The 20,165-nt window shown below is 42.3% G+C and overlaps 1 protein-coding gene across 2 annotated transcripts in view; it reads right to left on the bottom strand.

Moving 5' to 3' along the window:
- The window catches only part of CTNNA1 (catenin alpha 1), a 179,110-nt gene that overhangs the window by 158,247 nt on the left and 698 nt on the right, over nucleotides 1–20,165 (bottom strand). For both annotated transcript variants that reach the window (XM_033927160.1, XM_033927161.1), the window contains exon 2: nucleotides 1,550–1,659. In XM_033927160.1, the coding sequence (XP_033783051.1) occupies nucleotides 1,550–1,654 (105 nt within the window). In that variant the 5' untranslated portion in view covers nucleotides 1,655–1,659. The remainder of the gene's footprint in view (nucleotides 1–1,549; nucleotides 1,660–20,165) is intronic.

The following is a 20,165-nucleotide window of genomic DNA, read 5'->3' as shown; positions in this document are numbered from 1 at the left end:
AAATATATACTTTTAAAAACTCTGAAGAAAATTCAAGACGGATGCCGCAGGTGCCGATTTTGCATTAAAAACAGCCATTAATAATGCAGGAAAATGTGAAAAATGGCAATTTTACAGGTGGGGGACCAGGGTATGCAGGGAAATCCCCCAAAACTCCAATTTCAGCACCCCCCAAAATCAGCAAACTGACTCAAAGACACCACAGAGACATGTGCTGCAATGTATTTCAATGGCAGCCAGCAGTATACAAGCATAGGGAGATCAGTACCTCAGGAGCTGATTAAACTGGATTTTTCAGATCTTCTGACCGCTTCACCACAGATCACGATCACCAAGACCCCTCAGGGGAATTAAGAAAGACACATGGTCCGGTTCCCATCCTGGCGTACCCTCCACGGAACCACAGCAGCCTGCACTCTACCCCTTTGCGGATGAACCAGGGGAGAGATGGCTCCCGATCCCAGAAACCCAATCCAATCTGCAGGCTGTCCAGAGTGCTTACTGCAGGTTAAGCTTACAGAACACCCTCCAGAAGCAGACAATCATTAAGGAAAAGTCTGCGTTCTCCCGCCGAAGGAATACTCTGAGTGAATCCGTAGCACTTGGGCAATACCCACAGCACCGAAGAAAATTAAAAAGAAGACTAGGAATTGAGAAATAAAATCACGAGCAGAAGAAACTAGAAGTTCTCAGCAAGGCTGCAGAAACAAACCGAACTTCAAGGGGAGTGTTCGCACAGGTGGCATCGCAGAGGGGGTTGGTTTTATTTCTAAATTCTGCAGCCAAGGCTGGAATAGATGCACTACCTGAGAGTTCAGCCTCTAGAGCAGGGGTGTCCAATGTCGGTCCTCGAGGGCTGCAATCCAGTCGGGTTTTCAGGATTTCCCCAATGAATATGCATGAGATCTATTAGCATACAATGTGCATGCAAATAGACCTCATGTATATTCATTGGGGAAATCCTGAAAATCCGACTGGACTGCGGCCCTCGAGGACCGACATTGGACACCCCTGCTCTAGAGGGATTGTACAAGAAATACATTTTAAAGATATGTATGCAATAAACAAGCTTTCACAAAGAAACTTCATGTAATCTGGCTAACAGACTGAGGAAATAAGCCAACTAGACATTTTGATCTTTACAGCAGATCTTTTTACAACTTCCCCATCAGATTAAGCTGACTTCAATGCAGGAAAGGGTTTGACCCTCATATTTGGAACAGGCTTCCAATGGGCTTAAGAGAAAACCAACTGTAAACGTTAGTCAAACTATTTCTTCAGATTTATGGATAGACTATTTAAAAAATTGTTATACTATACTTATGATTGTATAATATAAAGTTTTATTGTAATACACTCTGAAGCTCTGTGAATAATGGGAACAAATTCATAAATCAAATTAGTGCAATAACTGCATGGTGTGCCAATGAGAACCCTGTCACTTTTCTAAGCAAGGACAATTTGCTCAAGAGGTCAGACACATTAAAAAAAAAACCAACAACAAAAAACACCACCACCAAAACAAACCCACACTAAAAATCATACTCACCTGAGTAACAAGAGGCTCTAACAACCTTTCAACAGCCAAAGTCCTTATCTCTAAACTTTTTGGGTCCCATTTAAAGTTGATGTTTCCAGCATTAATTGAAGTCATTTTTGCTGTAGAAAAAAAGAGGAAGCAGAGAGCAATGTCAAAATTGCTAGGAACATGGGGCATAGTTTTCATAGTTTATTTAAAGTTTTGATTAAACGCTTATCCAAAAGTACAAAGCATTGTACAAAGTATTTAAAAATAACTGGGAGATGAACATTTTTAAATTAATTAGACATACATGAACTAATTATTAGACATACAAGAACTAAACAAACATACTTATGACTTGAAAACAATGGGAAAAGAGGGAAGAACTACAATTGCAAAAGTAGCAGGGGCACAATGGGATAGTTTCTACATTGGTGGTTCTTAGGGATGAGCCAAAATCAGGGGGGGTTTGCTACATGGGCAGAGAAGGGTCTATGAAGATTTAGGGATTTCTTACAGGGGACCACTTTTATGACATCTGCAGAACTGCAATTTAAATATCACCTACCCAATGAGTACTTTTTCCCTTATCTGCAGGTGAGACATTTTGCTCAGAAATAGAGTTGGCTCACTATCAGAGGGGGAGTCTCCCAGTTTTTCAACATGAAGTCTCTTACGAGGTCAATGATTGGGAGTTTTAAACATTGCTTAGGAGTTGCTCAAAGTCAAGTGCATCAAAAACTGCAGCTCTTGGTTCTGGTTCAGATTCCATATGCACAGAAAGAGCTTGACCCATTTGCCTTATATGAACATGGTGAAGGAAAGGCTCTCCAGTGGTGACCTTTGTCTAGGTGGAGGAGATGTATCTGACAAAGTCCATAGGCCTCCAGTGCAAAAGGTCAGAGAAATCTGAAGGAACAGATCAGCGTCCTGTTGTAAAACTGAAGATGTAAAAACTGTTCCTCTAGATTAGAACATAAGAAGTTGCCTCCGCTGGGTCAGACACAAGGTCCATCGTGCCCAGCAGTCCGCACCCGCGGCGGCCCTTCAGGCCCATGACCTGTAATGTGATCCTTCTCTAATCCCTTTTATCCTTCTATCCATACTCTGTCTAAAACCTATCTCTACCTCTATCTGTATCCTTCAATCCCCCTATCGTTCAGGAATTTATCCAATCCTTCCTTGAACCCCCGTAGTGTACTCTGTCCTATCACAACCTCCGGAAGCGCATTCCAGGTGTCCACCACCCTCTGTGTAAAGAAGAACTTCCTAGCATTGGTTCTAAAATTGTCCCCTTTCAGCTTTTCTCAGTGCCCCCTGGTGCTTGTGGTTCCCAATAATCTGAAGAATCTGTCCCTTTCCACCCTCTCTATGCCCTTCATGATCTTGAAAGTCTCTATCATGTCTCCTCTGAGTCTCCTCTTTTCAAGGGAGAAGAGCCCCAGCCTTCCCAACCTGTCTGTGTATGAAAGGTTTTCCATACCCGTTATCATTTTCGTCGCTCTTCTCTGGACCCTTTCAAGTATCGCCACGTCCTTCTTGAGGTACGGTGACCAATACTGGACACAGTACTCCAGATGCGGCCGAACCATCGCACGATACAGCGGCATGATGACTTCCTTCTTCCTGGTTGTAATGCCCTTCTTAATAATACCCAACATTCTGTTTGCTTTCTTGGAGGCCGCTGCACATTGTGCCGTTGGTTTCATTGTAGTATCTACCAGCACACCCAAGTCTTTTTCAAGATTACTATCCCCTAGCACTGACCCCCCATTTTGTAGCTGAACATCGGGGGTTTTTTTCCTAAATGCATGACCTTGCATTTCTCTATATTAAAGCGCATTTGCCATTTGCTTGCCCACTCCTCCAGTTTGTTTAGGTCCCTTTGTAGGTCTTCACATTCTTCTGTGGTTCTAACCCTGCTGCAGAGTTTGGTGTCATCTGCAAATTTTATAACTTCACACTTCGTCCCTGCTTCTAGGTCGTTTATGAATACATTGAACAGCAGCGGTCCGAGCACCAACCCCCTGGGGAACACCGCTCGTGACCTTCCGCCAGTCCGAGTAGTGGCCCTTCACTCCGACCCGTTGCTTTCTGTCTGCCAACCAGTGTTTAATCCATCTGTGTACGTCCCCTTCCACCCCCCGGCTCTACAGCTTCCTAAGAAGCCGCTCATGGAGCACCGTGTCAAAGGCCTTTTGGAAGTCGAGATAGATGATGTCTATGGGTTCTCCTTTGTCCATCTAGCTGTTTATCCCTTCAAAGAAGTGTAGTAGGTTTGTTTGGCACGATCTTCCCTTGCAAAAGCCATGCTGGCTCACTTTTAGTTGTCCATTTTTTTCTATGTGTTCGCAGATGGTGTCCTTTATTAGTGCCTCCATCATCTTGCCTGGGACTGATGTCAGGCTTACTGGCCTGTAGTTCCCCGGGTCACCCCTCAATCCCTTTTTAAAGTTAGGTGTGATATTTGCTATTTTCCAGTCCTCCGGGATCTCCCCAGTTTTCAAGGACAAGTTGCAAATTTGTCGGAGAGTTTCCGCTATTTCGTTCCTTAGCTCTTTTAGAACCCTTGGGTGGATTCCATCCGGGCCCAAAGATTTGTCGCTTTTTAGTCTGTCTATCTGTTTGAGGACCTCTTCATGGCTTATCTCTATATGCAACTAAATAACCAAACCCTAGTGGTACTGACTGAGAATCCTACAGAGAAGTTATAATTAAAAATTAATAAAATGACTAAACAAGCTTTGGACAAGGGATTTTTGACGAAAAAAGAGTTCAGATTCCTTAATGTGATATATCCTAAAATCCCAGTTTTTTATCTATTACCTAAAATTCATAAATCGTTATCTTCTCCTCCAGGTAGGCCTATAGTCTCTAATCGCGGTGCCCTTTTAGAAGCATCTTCAATATATATTGATAAATTTCTACAGACATTCGTTAAACAAACTACTGCCTATATCCAAGACACTACCGAGTTTCTCAATAAAATAGAGAAGATTAACCCCGATAGGCAATCTATTATGGTCACACTTGATGTCTGCTCTCTATATACCATAATCCCTCATAATGAAGCAATTGATGTTATCAAAGAAACTTTGGCAAAAGAATATGCCCTAAAGTGCCTACTGAACTTTTAGTTCAATTAGCGGATACTGTTCTCACAGAGAGTTTCTTTATGTTTGAGAACGTATTATTTCAACAGACGACCGGCATAGCTATGGGGATCACGATGGCCCCCTCTGTTGCGAATTTATGGACAAATTTGAACGCCTATGGGTATATCCCTCAAAATCTTTTGAGTAGATTAAATTATGGATCAGGTATATAGATGATGTTTTTTTAATCTGGAATGGAGGTGAGCAAGATCTGGTTCTTTTTTTAGAGTTTGTTAACTCATATCATTCTAAAGTGAAATTTACTCACACCTATAGCAATAGAGTGATTTCTTTTCTAGATGTCCAGATTACAATTAAAGAGGGGGTTTTTCATACGGAAGTATATTTTAAACCGGTAGAATGTAACTCCGCTCTCTTATTTTCAAGTGTTCATCCTCCTACTCTGAAGAAAAGTCTCCCATTCTCCCAGTTTTTACGAATTAGGAGAATTTGCTCTTCCACTGAAGACTTTAAACAGCAATCTAAAATATTGAAGACTAAATTTTTACAACGTGGGTATCCCCCCCAAATAGTGAATAGAGCATATTATAAAAGAGCGCTTTTTAACCATCGGGAACATCTTATAATTCCAAAAAATCAGAAATCTATACAGACTGACGAACGAATGGTGACTTGTGTTTTGACATATACTAACAACTGTCAACATACTGTACGTGTTCTTAGAAAATATTGGGACATCCTAAAAATCTCCGGTGTGTTTCAAGATTTTCAGTTAAGAATTGCATACCGGAGAAAACGCAACCTTAAGGAGATTCTTTGCCCTTCGAATCTTAGTATTCAAAATGAAAGTATAGAAAGAGTTTCGTTGGGTCATACAAGTTGCGGAGGTTGTCAGATGTGTACCATAATGTTGAATACTAACACATTCACGAATCCGAAAGATATGAAAACCTATAAACTAAGACACGTGTCCAACTGTAAAACACAAGGGGTGGTTTATATTCTTCAATGCCCTTGCAATCTTTTGTATGTAGGGCATACATCTAGAAAATTTAAAATTCGGTTAATAGAACATAAGAGCAAAATTAAAATTCAAAAAATTAGCTCGTCACTGTATTGAAAAAAACCATGGATTTTTTCAATTAAAAGCAATCATTATTGAGGTTGTTATTCAGAGTTACAGAGGGGGTGATTTCAAACGTTATCTAGCCCAGCACGAACAACGCTGGATAAATCGTTTAGGCACTTTAGAACCTGAAGGCCTAAATGTGAATATAGAATGGCAACATTTCTATTAAAGATCAGGTTCTTACTGTCTAAGTTACGAGTATTTGTTATCTGTGAGTTTTACCGGATGTTGTCTCTTTAAAAATGTGACTATGTAGTAAGAGGAAATCATGTGACTTAAAAGGTTGCCAGTTGTATAAAACGAACGCTGTCGCCATTTTACCTTCACCTTTGTTTGAGTAAATTGGCAGGTCTAAAAGCACGCTGTAAGTATCTGGTTGTGCTGAATAAAAACGTACTATTATTATAATAACGTATATTTTATTTTATTGTAGATGCCTTAATGCCTGTGGCTAGTGGCCCTGACGCAGTGGAGTGTAATTGATTTCCACGAAACGCTGGCTGCGTCGGCTCAGATAGACGAAGGCTAAGGCTTTAACATTCAAGTCTCTATTTAAGATAAGTGATCTGTCTGCCTGTTAAAAATTCGGATGCTTTGTATTTCACTTGAAGATACATTTAGTATAAACATTTTAGGATGTATTTAGAGGAAAAAATTTTTAGATTATAAGAGTAGTGCTGTTTTGAAAATAAGTAAAGAAAATAAGAAAAAAAAGATAAAAAGTATAAGAAAAAAGACTTTTTGATAAAATAGAAGTTGATAGATTAGTGCAGTTAGGAGGCCTATGACTGGAGTGTGGAGCTTGGAATACGCTGATCGTTTAGTCCGTGATAGGACTTCGCGTATGCTCCGAATCTGAGGCCTCAGTGTGATACAGAGTATATTATTAAGTGGTTATTATTGGACACATGAGTATAAGTTTTATCTCTATATGCACCAGTTTTTCTTCCTGATCTCCACTTATGATCTCTTCGGGTTCTGGTACATTCAATGTGTCCTCGCTCGTGAAGACTGACGAGAAGAACTTGTTTAACCTGTCGGCTACCTCTTTTTCCTCCTTTACCACCCCCTTTCTGTCTCCATCATCCAACGGTCCTACTTCCTCCCTCGCCGGTTGTTTCCCCTTGACGTATCTGAAGAACGATTTGAAGTCTCTGGATTTTTCAGCCAGTTTCTCCTCGTATTCTCTCTTTGCATTCCTAACTACTTGGTGACATTCTTTCTGGTAATTTTTGTGTTCTGTCCGGTTCTCCTCGGTTTGGTCCTTTTTCCATTTTCGGAACGATTTTCTTTTATCTCCTATCGCCCTCTTTACTTCTGTCATTATCCATACCGGGTCTTTTGTTCGATTTTTTTTGCACCCTTTCCTAAACCTGGGAATGTACAGGCTTTGTGCTTCCAGCACCGTGTCCTTGAATATGGACCATGCTTTCTCTACGGTTTCCATCCGTTTTGAGCGATTTTTGAGTTTCTTTTTCACCACTGCTCTCAAAGCTTCATAGTTCCCTTTCCTGAAGTTGAGCGTTGTCGCTGCAGTTCTTTTCACTTTGGATGCTCCTACCTCTAATTTGTACCGGATCATGTTGTGATCGCTATTTCCTAGTGGTCCTATAACTGCCACTTCCTTTGCAGGTCCCCCAAGTCCGTTTAGGATTAGGTCGAGAGTAGCATTCCCTCGCGTTGATTCTTTAACAAGCTGTTCCATGAAGCAGTCTCCCACAGCCTCCAGGAATTCCGTTTCCCTCGCACAGCTTGCGTTCCCAATGTTACAGTCTATCCCGGGGTAGCTGAAGTCCCCCATCACCAGTACACTTCCGCTTTTGCATTCTCTCCTCAATTCTGCTTCCAGTTCTTTGTCGTTTGCTTCCGTTTGTCCAGGCGGCCGATAGTATAGTCCCAATTTTATGTCAGCTCCATTTCTTCCTGGTAATTTAAACCCATAATGATTCCAGTTCTTCCACCCTTGTTGCTGTATCCAATCTGGTCGAGTGAATGGTGTCCTTTATATATAGTGCTATTCCTCCGCCCTTCTTGTGGGTCCTGTCTCTCCTATAGATATTGTACCCGGGCAATACTACGTCCCATTTGTTGTCCTCAGTCCACCATGTTTCTGTAATTCCTATAATGTCCAGGTCCTCATTCTTATCTGTGACTTCCAGTTCTCCCATTTTGGCCCTTAGACTCCTTGCATTAGCATATAAACAGTTTAAGTCCTGGTATTTTCCCTTCCTCGTTGTTCTGCCTTGTGAATTTTCCCTCTTGCCGTCCGCCTTGCGGGCTTCCAGCCCCTGAATTCCGTTTTGTTCTTCCTCTCCCAATGTCTTGTCCTTCTCGTCCTCAGCCTGGTTCCTCAATTTCAACTGTTCCCCTAACTCCTGCTGTATGCTCTTTTTTTTGTTCTCTGGTTCCGCTTGACCTTTGGACCCCTGTGGTGCGTCATTTGTTTCTTCCCAGCATCTTCATTTGATACTGTTTTCCGAAATGTCGACGTCTGGTCAATGTTCGGCTTTCCCCTTCTTCTCAGTTTAAAGCCATCTCTACTTCTTTCTTGATGTTGTTCGCCAGCAGTCTTGTTCCCGCCGTGCTCAGGTGTAGTCCGTCCCTCCTGTAGAGCTTGTTCTTCCCCCAAAAAGTCGTCCAATTTAGAAGGAGCATGACGTGCAGTGTGGCGGCTACAGTGCCGATGATAGCATCGGGATGGACTCCTAAGTCTCCTTTAGTGCTGGTCCAATGTCTATGAGAAGGAAGTGCTCCGATTATGGGACCTAGAGGAGACGACCAAGATGCAGTACCCCGAGAGCTCAGAGCCATGCTCAGGCTGGGCCAGTACCGGAGGAGTCAGTGTAGCAGTTGGCTTCGACTGGTCTCAAAGCATCATTGTTAAATTCTGTTGAAGTAGTTCTCAAAGTTGATCCCAATTGGTAAGATGCGGTACCATGGACAGTACAGGGCGTCGAGGTGTTGATGACCTCAATGTCGAGGCATGCCTCAGAGGTGACACTTCCTGTAATGATGGAAAGCAAAACCTCTGTTGACACCGTTTGGCATGCATCCTATTCGATGCTATAGATGCTGGCATCAATTAGCAATATGAGGAATGGAAATCGCTCTTAACCTGCTTACTGGATGATGTTGGCATCAGTACCAAGGCAGGTGACACCAAATTTTGTGACGATTGTGGTGCAGACTTTGATGCAGTGTCGACATCGGCTGTTAAGGACATTTATAATGAATCTTGGCGTCCAAAAGGTTTTTCCTGTTGCAGACATTGAGCCTTCAAAAAACTTTGCAACTTTGAACAAACGTTGACAAGAGTCTTCCCGGTGCTCAAGACCAAGGTACTGAAGACACCAATTGTGCATGCAAATCCATCCATCTTATATATATTCATTGTGGATATCCTGAAAACCTGACCTCCCTGTGACTCTCAAGGACCGGAATTGCCTGCTCCTGGTCATCTAAACATAGTAACATAGTAGATGATTGCAGATAAAGGGAGAGTGTTAAAGCTACAGCTTCAGCACCCTGTGGTTGTGGGTTCAAACCCACACTGCTCCTTGTGACCCTGGGCAAGTCACTTAATCCCCCCATTGCCCCAGGTACAGTAGATAGATTGTGAGCCCACTGGGACAGACAGGGAAAAATGCTAGAGTACCTGAATAAATTAATGTAAACCGTTCTGAGCTCCCCTGGGAGAACGGTATAGAAAATTGAATAAATAAAGACTCGAATGGTCCATCTAGTCTGCCCAACCTTACCCTCATTAAATTACTGATTTAATTTAAAATTTCCTTCTTAGCTATTTCTGGGCCAAATACCAAAGCTCTGCCCGGTACTATGCTTAGGTTCATAAGAACATAAGCAATGCCTCTGCTGGGTCAGATCTGAGGTCCATCGTGCCCAGAAGTCCGCTCATGCGGCAGCCCATCAGGTCCAGGACCTGTGCAGTAATCCTCTATTTATACCCAGAAGCAGAAAATTGTCCAATCCTTTCTTAAACCCCAGTACCGTACTCTGCCCTCCTACATGCAAATGGCTTATTTGGGATGGTTTAAATTTGGATTATTATTTTTTTTTTTTATAATGGCAACAAAAATTAGATGTCTAGCTGGACAAAACATCTAGCTGGGTCATTTTCAGAAGAAAAAGTTAGACATCCAACGGAGATAGACGTTTTGCAGGTTCAAAAATGGGCTTTTTCTCTACCTGATTTTTGGACGTTTTTCTCAAAACATCCAAAATCAGACTTAAGATGTCCTATCAAAAATGCCCCTCCACATTTTTTTTTGAGATGTGACGACCGGAATTCTTTCTAGACAGAATTAAGATATCATCTAGTGAATTCTCCACCAAAGCTCATTCTAACCCATCTAAACCATCCCAGCTGTTGAAGCCCTCCCCAGCTCATTCTCAACCAAACAGCCATATACGGACAAAGACTGTGCATGTTTGCCCAGTACTGGCCTTAATTTTTTTTAATTCGAGATCCTCTGTGTTCATCCCACAGTTCTTTTTTTTTTTTTTTTAACTGTCACCGTTTTACTCTCCATCTCCCCCTCGGGAGAGCATTCCAGGCATTAACCACCCCGTCCGTAAAGAAGAATTTCCTTGCATTACCCGTCAACCTCAAATCATGCCCTCTGGTTTTACCATTTTCCTTTCTCTTGAAAAGTATTTGAACGTCTGAATCATCTCTCCTCGTCCCTTCTTTCCTCTAGTGTATACATATTCAGGACGTTCAGTCTCATCATATGTCTTTTGGCACAAACCTCCTACCATTTTCATTGCCCTTCTCTGGGCCGCTTCAAGTCTTCTTGTATTCTTTGCCAGATACAGTCTCCAAAACTGAACACAATACTCCAAGTGGGGCCTCACCAACAACTTGTACAGGGGCATCAGCACTTTCTTTCTTCTACTAGTTACGCCTCTCTCTATATACAGCCTAGCATCCTTCTGGCAACAGCCACCACCTTGTTACACTGTTCTCTGCCTTTAGCTCTTTGGATACTATCACCCCATGGTCCCTCTCCCCATCTGTGCATATCAGCCTCTCACCTCCCAGCATATACGGCTCCTTCCGTTTACTAATCCCCAAACACATTACTCTGCACTTCTTTGCATTGAATTTTAGTTGCCAGATATTAGACCATTCCTCTAACTTTTTCAGATCCTTTTTTATGTTTTCCACTTCCTCCTTGGTGTCTACTCTGTTACAAATCTTGGTATCATCTGCAAAAAGGCAAACCTTTCATTCTAATTCTTCAGCAACGTTGCTCACAAACATATAGAGTCAGCACAGTTTAAGTAATTAAGAATTCAGAGAATAGATATCAGGCAACGAACCCTGTAACCAGACAGATTTCAGTTATAACAAAAACCAAAAGAGCATTTAACAGACTTGTGGTTCAGGTCTTCCATTGAGAGCACAAGCAACCTTTTTCCATTGTGACCAATCCAGGTCACAAGTACCTAATTCTCCCATCTTGTTTTTTTAGGCTTCTGGCATTTGAATACAAACATTCAAACAATGCATCTCATTCCTGTTTACAACTTGGTCAGAAGTCGACATGAATAATTTGCAATCTTGAAAAATATCTCTGCTTTGTTTTAAGGATACCTGGTCTACAATGGTTTCTATTATAACCTCGCTAACGGGATGCCCTATCTTCCCTATTTTGGTGATATCTTTCAAAGAAACCTTGTTCTGAACAATGCTCTTCCCCCAGTTCAAAAGCTGCTCTATCTCCTTTTTAAATGCCAATGCCAGAAGCTGGTTCAACCCTTGTTAAGGTAGAGCCCATCATTATGGAATAGGCTCCCCCTTCTCCAGAATGTTGCCTAGCTCCTAACTAATCAAAAACCCTCCTCCCTGCACCAATCGCCTCATGAAACAGGAAGCATGTCTGATAAAGCTACTCTGGAGGTTCTGAATTTTAGCTTCCTACTTAAGATCCTAAATTTGGCTTCCAGAACCATCTTACCATGTTTCCTGTGTCATTGGCACCCACATGTACCAAGACAGCATGCTCCTCCCTAGCCCGTGACTATGCATATTATTTGCAATCCGTTTGTGTTGAGCATCACTCAGTAAAATCTAAATCACTCTCCAACCATCAGTTGGCGGAGTTCTGTGCATCAGCCCCACAGATAGAAAGATTTTTTCAGGAATGTCCAGGTAAGGGGGAAGACCGAAAAGGTAGAACTGGAAAACTGAAAGGTGCCAAGACAGGGGTAGACAATTTGTGGCCTGCAAAACCATAGAAAGTATTAACAAAAAGTAGCCCACACAATCAATAAACAGAACTGTGGTACCACTGAAGGATTCCACAAGACAACTAAACTTGTTCGGTAGCATTAGCAACTGTTAGGAAAGATAGAAGTATATGGTAACATTCCATTCCTGTTAATAAATTTATGTTCAGTCTTCACATTGAATTTTGTTGTCAGTGAATTTGGATTCTGCAGCAGTTAGCCAACTTTTGGCACATGGGAGAAAACAGTCCATCTGAGCTGAGTGAAGTCTCAAACAAGACACCTCATCTGGACTTATGGAGCGAGTTATTAAATACAGTTTGGATCATGTTTGACATTTAAGTTAAGTGGATATTTTTGTACTGTTCCGGTTTTACATCTTTGGACACAATTTGAAAGCAAAAATAAAAAGAGGGAGTTAAAGACCATATAACAGGAGGAGACTGAAAATACATTGTAAGGAGTTTTGCTTAGGATTAGTTTTTGATTCTCCTTAAGGAATTGTGTTTAAGTGAATTATATGGCACATTTATTAAGTTTTCTGCATACAGCCTACTAGGGACAGTACAGGCAGTCCCCAAGTTACAGACACCTGACTTAAGTACGACTTGTACTTAACACAGTTGTGGCTTCATTTGATTTCACAGAGCACCATTCCCAGTGGAATAAAATCCTACATCTCTCCTGCAGCAGATTCAGGAATGATGCAAGGCCATATTAAGAACAGTGCGTGGTTGTGCATGTTGTACCTTAGAGGGAATGCTAGTAAGGACAGTTGGCCCTTTTGACAGCTGGGAGCAGAGGTAAGCAGCAAGAATCTTAAATACAAGTTCTGAGTTACATACAAATCCAACTTAAGAACAGCTAGCCGTGGGTAACATCCACTGTGTCATTCTCTAATAAGGAGACCAGAATTGAACGCAATACTCCAGATGAGGTTGCACCATGGAACGATACAGGGGCATTATTACATTCTTAGTCTTGTTAACTATCCCTTTTTTAATCATTCCTAGCATCCTATTTGCTTTTTTGGCCACCGCCACACATTGGGTGGAAGATTTCATCGTATTGTCTACGATGACACCCAGATCCTTTCCTTGGGCACTAACCCCTAAGGTGGACCATAGCATACAGTAACTGCGATTCAGATTATTCTTCCCAATGTGCATCACTTTGCATTTGTCCACATTAAATTTCATCTGCCATTTGGATGCCTAGTCTTCCAATTTCCTAAGGTCCGACTGCAATTTTTCACAATCCGCGTGCGTTTTAATAAATTTGAACAGTTTAGTGTCAACAGCAAATATAATCATCTCACTCGTCGTCCAATCATTTATAAATAAGTTAAATAGCACTGGGCCCAGTACAGATCTCTGTGGCACTCCACTGTTTACTCTCCTCCATTGAATAAAATGACCATTTAACCTTACCCTCTGTTTTCTATCCGATAACCAATTCCTAATCCACAACTGAACTTTGCCACCTATCCCATGACACTTTAATTTTCTCAGGAGCCTCTCGTGAGGAACTTTATCAAAAGCTTTCTGAAAATCTAGATACACTCAACCACCTCACCTATATCCACGTTTATTCACACCTTCAAAGAAGTCAAGCAAATCTGTGAGGCAAGATCTCCCTCGGCTGAACCCATGCTGTCTCATTAAATCATGTTTGTCTATGTGTTCCACAATTTTATTTTTTATAATCATTTCTACTATTTTGCCCGACACCAAAGTGAGACTTACCAGTCTGTAATTTCCTGGATCTCCCCTGGAGCCCTTTTTAAAAATCAGCGTAACATTGGCCACCCTCCAATCTTCAGGTACTACAGAAGATTTTTGCCTAGTTGTGTTCCGTCTTCATCTACTGGCACAGTGGCATAAACAACGTGTCTGGACAGATCTACCAAGAGGAAACACAGTGTGCAGTACTGAGTGCTTTCTTTGGAAAGAGGAAGTGAAACCTGTGGAAATTCACCATTGGATATGGACTCATAGCACCATGAATCAACAAAATATGGGTACAAAGGTTTTAAAGTGGGAACAACAAAGGCTGTTCTTGTTACCCATCAACATCACACACACAAGAGCACATTGGCAAGAGTGGATGCCTTGATCAGTGAAAATCAATTGTTAACGGTGTCTCAATTGGCTGCAAATATGGGAATCAGCTATGGATCTGCATTTGCCATAATGCATGACTTGGGATGCAGGTTCCCAAACAGCTTTGTGTGTTTAGGTTGCAACCCAGTTCCTGAGCCAGAATGAAGATCCGAGTATACTGGAGAGAATTATCACCGGTGACCAGACCCAGAGAGCAAAAGGCAAAGCATGATGAATTAAAGAACGCGATGCTCACCCTGCTTCGGGAGCAGCCAAAAAACAACTCAACAGAAATGCAGAAGCTAGTTGAACAATACAACAAATGTGTGGGGACTATGGCCTAGATTCACTAAGCAAACTGATCGCGTACCGATCGGTTGTGACCCCTTTATGACCCCGACCTGGTTCACTAACCTTCTGGCCGCACCGGATCTGATCCACACATACAAATTAGGGAAATGGTATGCAAATCTAGGAAGGTAGCGATTCACCAACATTTTTCAGGCACACCGACTGGGCTGGCCAATCAGAAACCAAGCGACTGGTGAGGACCAGTCAATCACTCCTTTCCTGCTCTCTCTGGCGCTAAAATACTAGCCCTGCAACCCTGAAACTCTCTGCTTGCAGCCATGGATATGAGAAACTCCACTGTGGGGGAAAAATGCGGCCCCCGACTCTGCTGCTCTCTGCCGCCCTGCCCCACAGTGCAGCCCCCCTTTAAAACCATGGGCTCGCACTGCAGGGAAGGGAAGCAGAGAGCAGAAAGAGTCGGGGCAGGTTTAGTTTCGTAGTCTGGCAGTTCCCCCCCACCCACCCACCCTCTGCCAGGCCCGAAGGTCTAGCGCATGCGCTGGGATCGTTGTACAGCAATCCAGACAGGCAGATGGGGCCTTCCTCTGATCGCCCCCATCTGCATATTCTACTTCGAAGAATTCGTCAGACCTGCCCAGATTGGGCCGGTTGATGAATCTAGTACTATGTGGAAAAGCAATATGTTAAATTGCTCACAGTTGCTTCTGTTAAAGTTGTTAAATGTATTTTGCCTTTACTTTTTGATTTATCCTCGTACGCTACTGAAACAGACATGGAGGAAAGCCATTGCTTGCCCTAGGATTAGTAGCATGGAATGCTGCCACTTATTTGTGTTTCTGCCAGGTACTTGTGACCTGGATTGGTCATCATCGGAAACAGGATACCGGGCTAGATGAGGGGTAGGCAATTCCGGTCCTCGAGAGCCACAGGCATGTCAGGTTTTCAGGATATCCACAATAAGACAGATTTGCATCTCAAGGAGGAATTGCATGCACATCCATCTCATATATATTCATTGTGGATATGCTGAAAACCTGACCTGCCTGTGGCTCTCGAGGACCGGAATTGTCTACCCCTGGGCTAGATGGACCATTGATCTGACCCAGTATGGTTATTCTTATGACATTTTTAACATTTCAAATATATTTGAGCACTCAAAAGAATGTACAATAGATACTCTAATATAAACAGATTTTTCAGCACAAAAATAAGGGTCTCTTTATATTTCAGCCTCCTTTCGATGATGGTGTTTTCCTCTCCTCCCAATGACCAACGTGCTATTTTCCCACTGTCTGGAACTGCTATCCTCCACCCCCCTCCATCGACCAGCACTGCTATCCTCTACCCCCCTCCGACGACCGGCACTGCTATCCTCCACCCCCGTCCGACGACCGGCACTGCTATCCTCCACCCCCCTCCGACGACCGGCACTGCTATCCTCCCCAATGACTGACACTGCTATATCCTCCCCACACACCCCTCCCCCGATGACCAGCACTCCTATTCTCCACTATCCACTCCCCCCTGCCTCAGACCGACATCACACAGCTCCGATACTCTGGAAACCCACCCCAACACTCTGGGCTGAAGGACCTCGAGCATCTGCGCATGCTCAAGGCCCGCCCTCTCTGGGATTCTCGAAGGGAGTCCAGCAAGCCTTGAGTATGCGCAGACAATCGAGGCCAAATTCAGCCCAGCACAGAGTATCAGCATCCTCAGCATTGGGACTGTAAGTGCGATGTCAGGCCTGGGGCAGGAGGGAGCGGGTAGTGGAGGATAAGAGTGTCTAAGCCACTGTTCTTCAATTCTCCATGCTGTCAGTAGCCTCCTCTTCTTTTGCTGCAGTCCACCCACCTCTGATGCAACTTCCTGTTTCCGCTTAGGCAGACTACAGCAAAGGAACAGTGCAGAGGAAGCCGCTGGAAGTGCAAGAGAATCACTACTGCACCAGAAACCTTTATAGTTTTCTTGGTGAAGGGGGCTTTGGAACCAGGTGGGGTGAACATTTGTGGAACGGGGGGGGGGGGGGGGGAGGAAGGGGAAGAGAACACAGATGAAGGGGAAAGGAAGAAGATGGTGGCACATGGATGGAGGGAAAGGGAAGAGAAGGTGCACATGGACGGAAGGAAGGGGAAGAGTTGGAAAGATTGATTTGATATGGAAGCAGAAAAATGGAAGAAAACTGAAAATGAAAATCAGTGCCAAAGATGGATGTACTGCAAGAGGTGGAGGAAAGGAAACAGCCAGCAAATGCATTAGGAAGCCTTAGGAACAGAATTAAGAGCACAGATGGAACAAGATGATCAGAAAAAAATCAAAAATGACAAAGGTAAGAAAAATGTTTTAATTTTCAATTTAGAGATTGAAATGTCAATTTTGAAAATTGACATCTGTTTTCATATTTAGTACTATTCAAGAAAAAGTGCATTTCTTTCTATTTCTCTTATGGCAGGGGTGGGCAACTTAGGTCCTCGAGGACCGGAATCCAGTCGGTTTGTCAGGATTTCCCCAACTGAATATGCATGATATCTATTTGCATGCACATTCATTGGGGAAATCCTGAAAACTTGACTGGATTCCGACCCTTGAGGACTGGAGTTGCCCACCCCCATTTTATGGTGTACTGTGTAGAGCAGTGGTTCCCAAACCTGTCCTGGGGGACCCCCAGCCAGTCAGGTTTTCAAGATATCCCTAATGAATATGCATGAGAGAGATTTGCATATAATGGAAGTGACAGGTATACAAATCTCTCTCATGCATATTCATTAGGGATATCTTGAAAACCTGACTGGCTGGGGGTCCCCCAGGACAGTTTTGGGAATCACTGGTGTAGAGTCTGGCATATTAGGGTTTTGTTTGTGGGTTTGTATTTGAAAAGGGTTTTTTTCTGCATGTGACTGAGGCCAGGTGTTCTGGTGGGGATAGAAGTCCAGAAATTTTGGTTGGTGTTGTAGTCCCAAGTAGGAAAATATTTTGTCGGCTCTTCTTCAGCTTTTTTGGACTCAAAACAGCCCAACTGAAAAATTAGTGCTTACTTATGGAAAGATCCATGAAAAACAACACATAACCTAAATTTCCAACCTCAGTTTATGTACGGTAAATTAATCTACCATGTTGGTAACTTTCGCTTTGGTCTCTGCTAAGGAGTGGTTATTAATGTTTTCATCTTCATTTTGATAAAAAAAGTTCTCATTTAAAGATGAGTATTTTTTTGTGACGTCTTGAGAGAAATGCAAAGGAAGAGAACATTTCTTCTTTTAAAACCTAGAGTTCAACAGTTGGGCGCATTTTTTTAAACTTCCCTTTAAAATATCAATCAGAATGCTACAAGGGTAAATCAAAAAAGTAAAGACAAAATACACTTTTACGAAGCCGCGTTAGTGGTTTAACGCGCGTAATAGCACACGCTAATTTGCCGGCCGCACTAGCCGCTACCGCCTCCTCTTGAGCAGGCGGTAGTTTTTCGGTTAGCGCGTTCTAAAAAGTTGCATGCGATAAAGCCGCTAATGCGGCTTCGTAAAAGGAGCCCTAAATGGCTTTAATAGAAGTAACTGGGTGAACAATTGAACATATCACTTTACCACATAGTCCCCATGCATTTATTGTATAGTTCAACTAGCTACAGTATTCCTGCAGGGAAGTTGTTTTTCAGCTGATCCCGAAGCCAGGTGAACACTCCTTCCTTATTTCATCATGCTTTGTCTTTTGCTCTGTGGGTCGCCAGTGAAAATTCTCTCCAGAATACTCTGATCTTCATACTGTTTCGGGAACTGGTTCACAACTTCCACATTCTGTTGCTTATGCAGATCAGTAAGCTGTTTGGGAACCCATGGTGCGCAGACTTTCCTGTATACCAAGTCATCATGTATTATGAGAAATGCAGATCCGTAACCGATACCCAAATTTGCAACCAAATGAGACACTGCTGTCTGTATTCTCTAATCAAGGCATCCGCCCCATCATTGTGCATGCGATGCTGATGGGCAACCAGAACAACCTTCGTCGGTTACACCTGTTCTTCCTGCTTTAAACCTTTCATCGATTCTTGGTGCTTTATCCATACTGAGTCATCATCCAACAGTGAATTTCCACAGATTTCACTTCCTCTGCCCAAAGAAAGCACATTACTGCACGTTCTTCGATGGTGCAATCTTGCAGTAGACCGTCCATGTTTCTGACCTCATTGCTGCCACAGGACTAAAGGCCAAGTACTGCACTGTGCATGGACAACTATCCAACAAGCAATATAAGAGTACTGTTATGTAGCATTTCACTAGCTCTGTTCTGGTTATCACGTATTGCCTTTAATTTTTGATTTGCCCTCGAATACGAATATGCTTTGAGCCAGTTAATATGACCCTCAGAGAGCTTTAAGATCTTTAAAAATAATTGGTACACGTCGTACCTCAATCTTTTCTGTGACAGCCCCTATGATCTGGAATACTCTTCCTTTACACTTAAAAATGGAAAAAAACTTAAAAAATTTTAAAAGCACCTTAAAATGCTTTCTTTTTAAAGATGCTTTTAATTGATCAACAGTATTTTAGTAATTAACCTATTCTTGTTTTTTACATTTATTTTCCCAATCACCTTTTGTGTTTACCTTAAATGTTTCTCATATTTTCTATATCGATTGTATTTCTCCCCCTATTCCTATTCGTGTCCAGGGGCTTTTCGGCCCTTTTTACCCAGTACATATTTGTTGTCAGTCTTGTAGTTTTTTTATATAGAGATGTATGTTTTAATTGTTAAATTTTTGTTTAAAAGTGAATTTTAAATCTTGTTCAACGCTTTGTAGTTTCGAAAAAGCATTCAATAAAAAACCTGAATAAACAATAAACAATGAAACTAGTTTTCTGGCAACCAAGATGCCCTTAGCTTTACCCCCCCCCCCCCATCTGATCTTGATACTAGTGGAAGCACATGTCTCCCTCCATATTCGCAGGGGTTAGGGTCAAAGACAGCCTGCGAATACCCAAAAAATTGCAAATAACTTTTCATTTTCATATTCACAAGGTTTGTGGTATAGTCTTCATGAATACCGTGAAATCGCAAATAAAATCGTTATTTGCAACCACTGAACTTTTTTCTTGGCACTCCAGGATGATGTCATTCAGTGGCGGAGTCAGCAAAATGAAAACTGTGACTAATCGAAATTGTGAGTGAGGAACCTGCAAATATAGAGGGAGAAATATCTGGTAGGATCCCACTGCCCTTCACTAAAAATCCTGGTTTGAACAGTCCACAAAATATCCAGTTCCTTAAGACAGCAATTCCTACCCTCATATAGAGGGAACAGATTTGTGCTTAACCCCATAAATATATTTGCTTCTTTTTTTTTTTTAATCAGTTTCCTTGTGGATTGTTGTAAGTGGGCTGAGCTTTTCTGTACAAGATACTTTCTCGATTGTATTTGACTGAATACTTATATATTTTTAAAAAACACACTGCTGAATACTTATATATCTCACATAAACTCTTACAACAGTAAACAACGGAAGTAAAGACCAAGTTTAGTCCTTAAATCCTTCAAAAGGTATTAAAGTCCAAAGTTTCAGCCCTTAATGATGCACTATTTTGCAAGTTCTGGCTAAACAGTTTTTAAATTTGGATTGTCGATCAATGTTTGGATCAACAAGGCTGTCACACACCAAAGGTTGTGGGATCTCTGGAAAGAGCCTGCAATCACATGCAAAATTCAAATGGCAATCAATGCATCTGATGCCAATTAC

This window comes from Geotrypetes seraphini, chromosome 18 (genome assembly GCF_902459505.1).
Source record: "Geotrypetes seraphini chromosome 18, aGeoSer1.1, whole genome shotgun sequence".
Taxonomy (NCBI): domain Eukaryota; kingdom Metazoa; phylum Chordata; class Amphibia; order Gymnophiona; family Dermophiidae; genus Geotrypetes; species Geotrypetes seraphini.
Note: the sequence above shows the minus strand (reverse complement) of the source record. Positions and strands in the feature narration are given on the sequence as shown.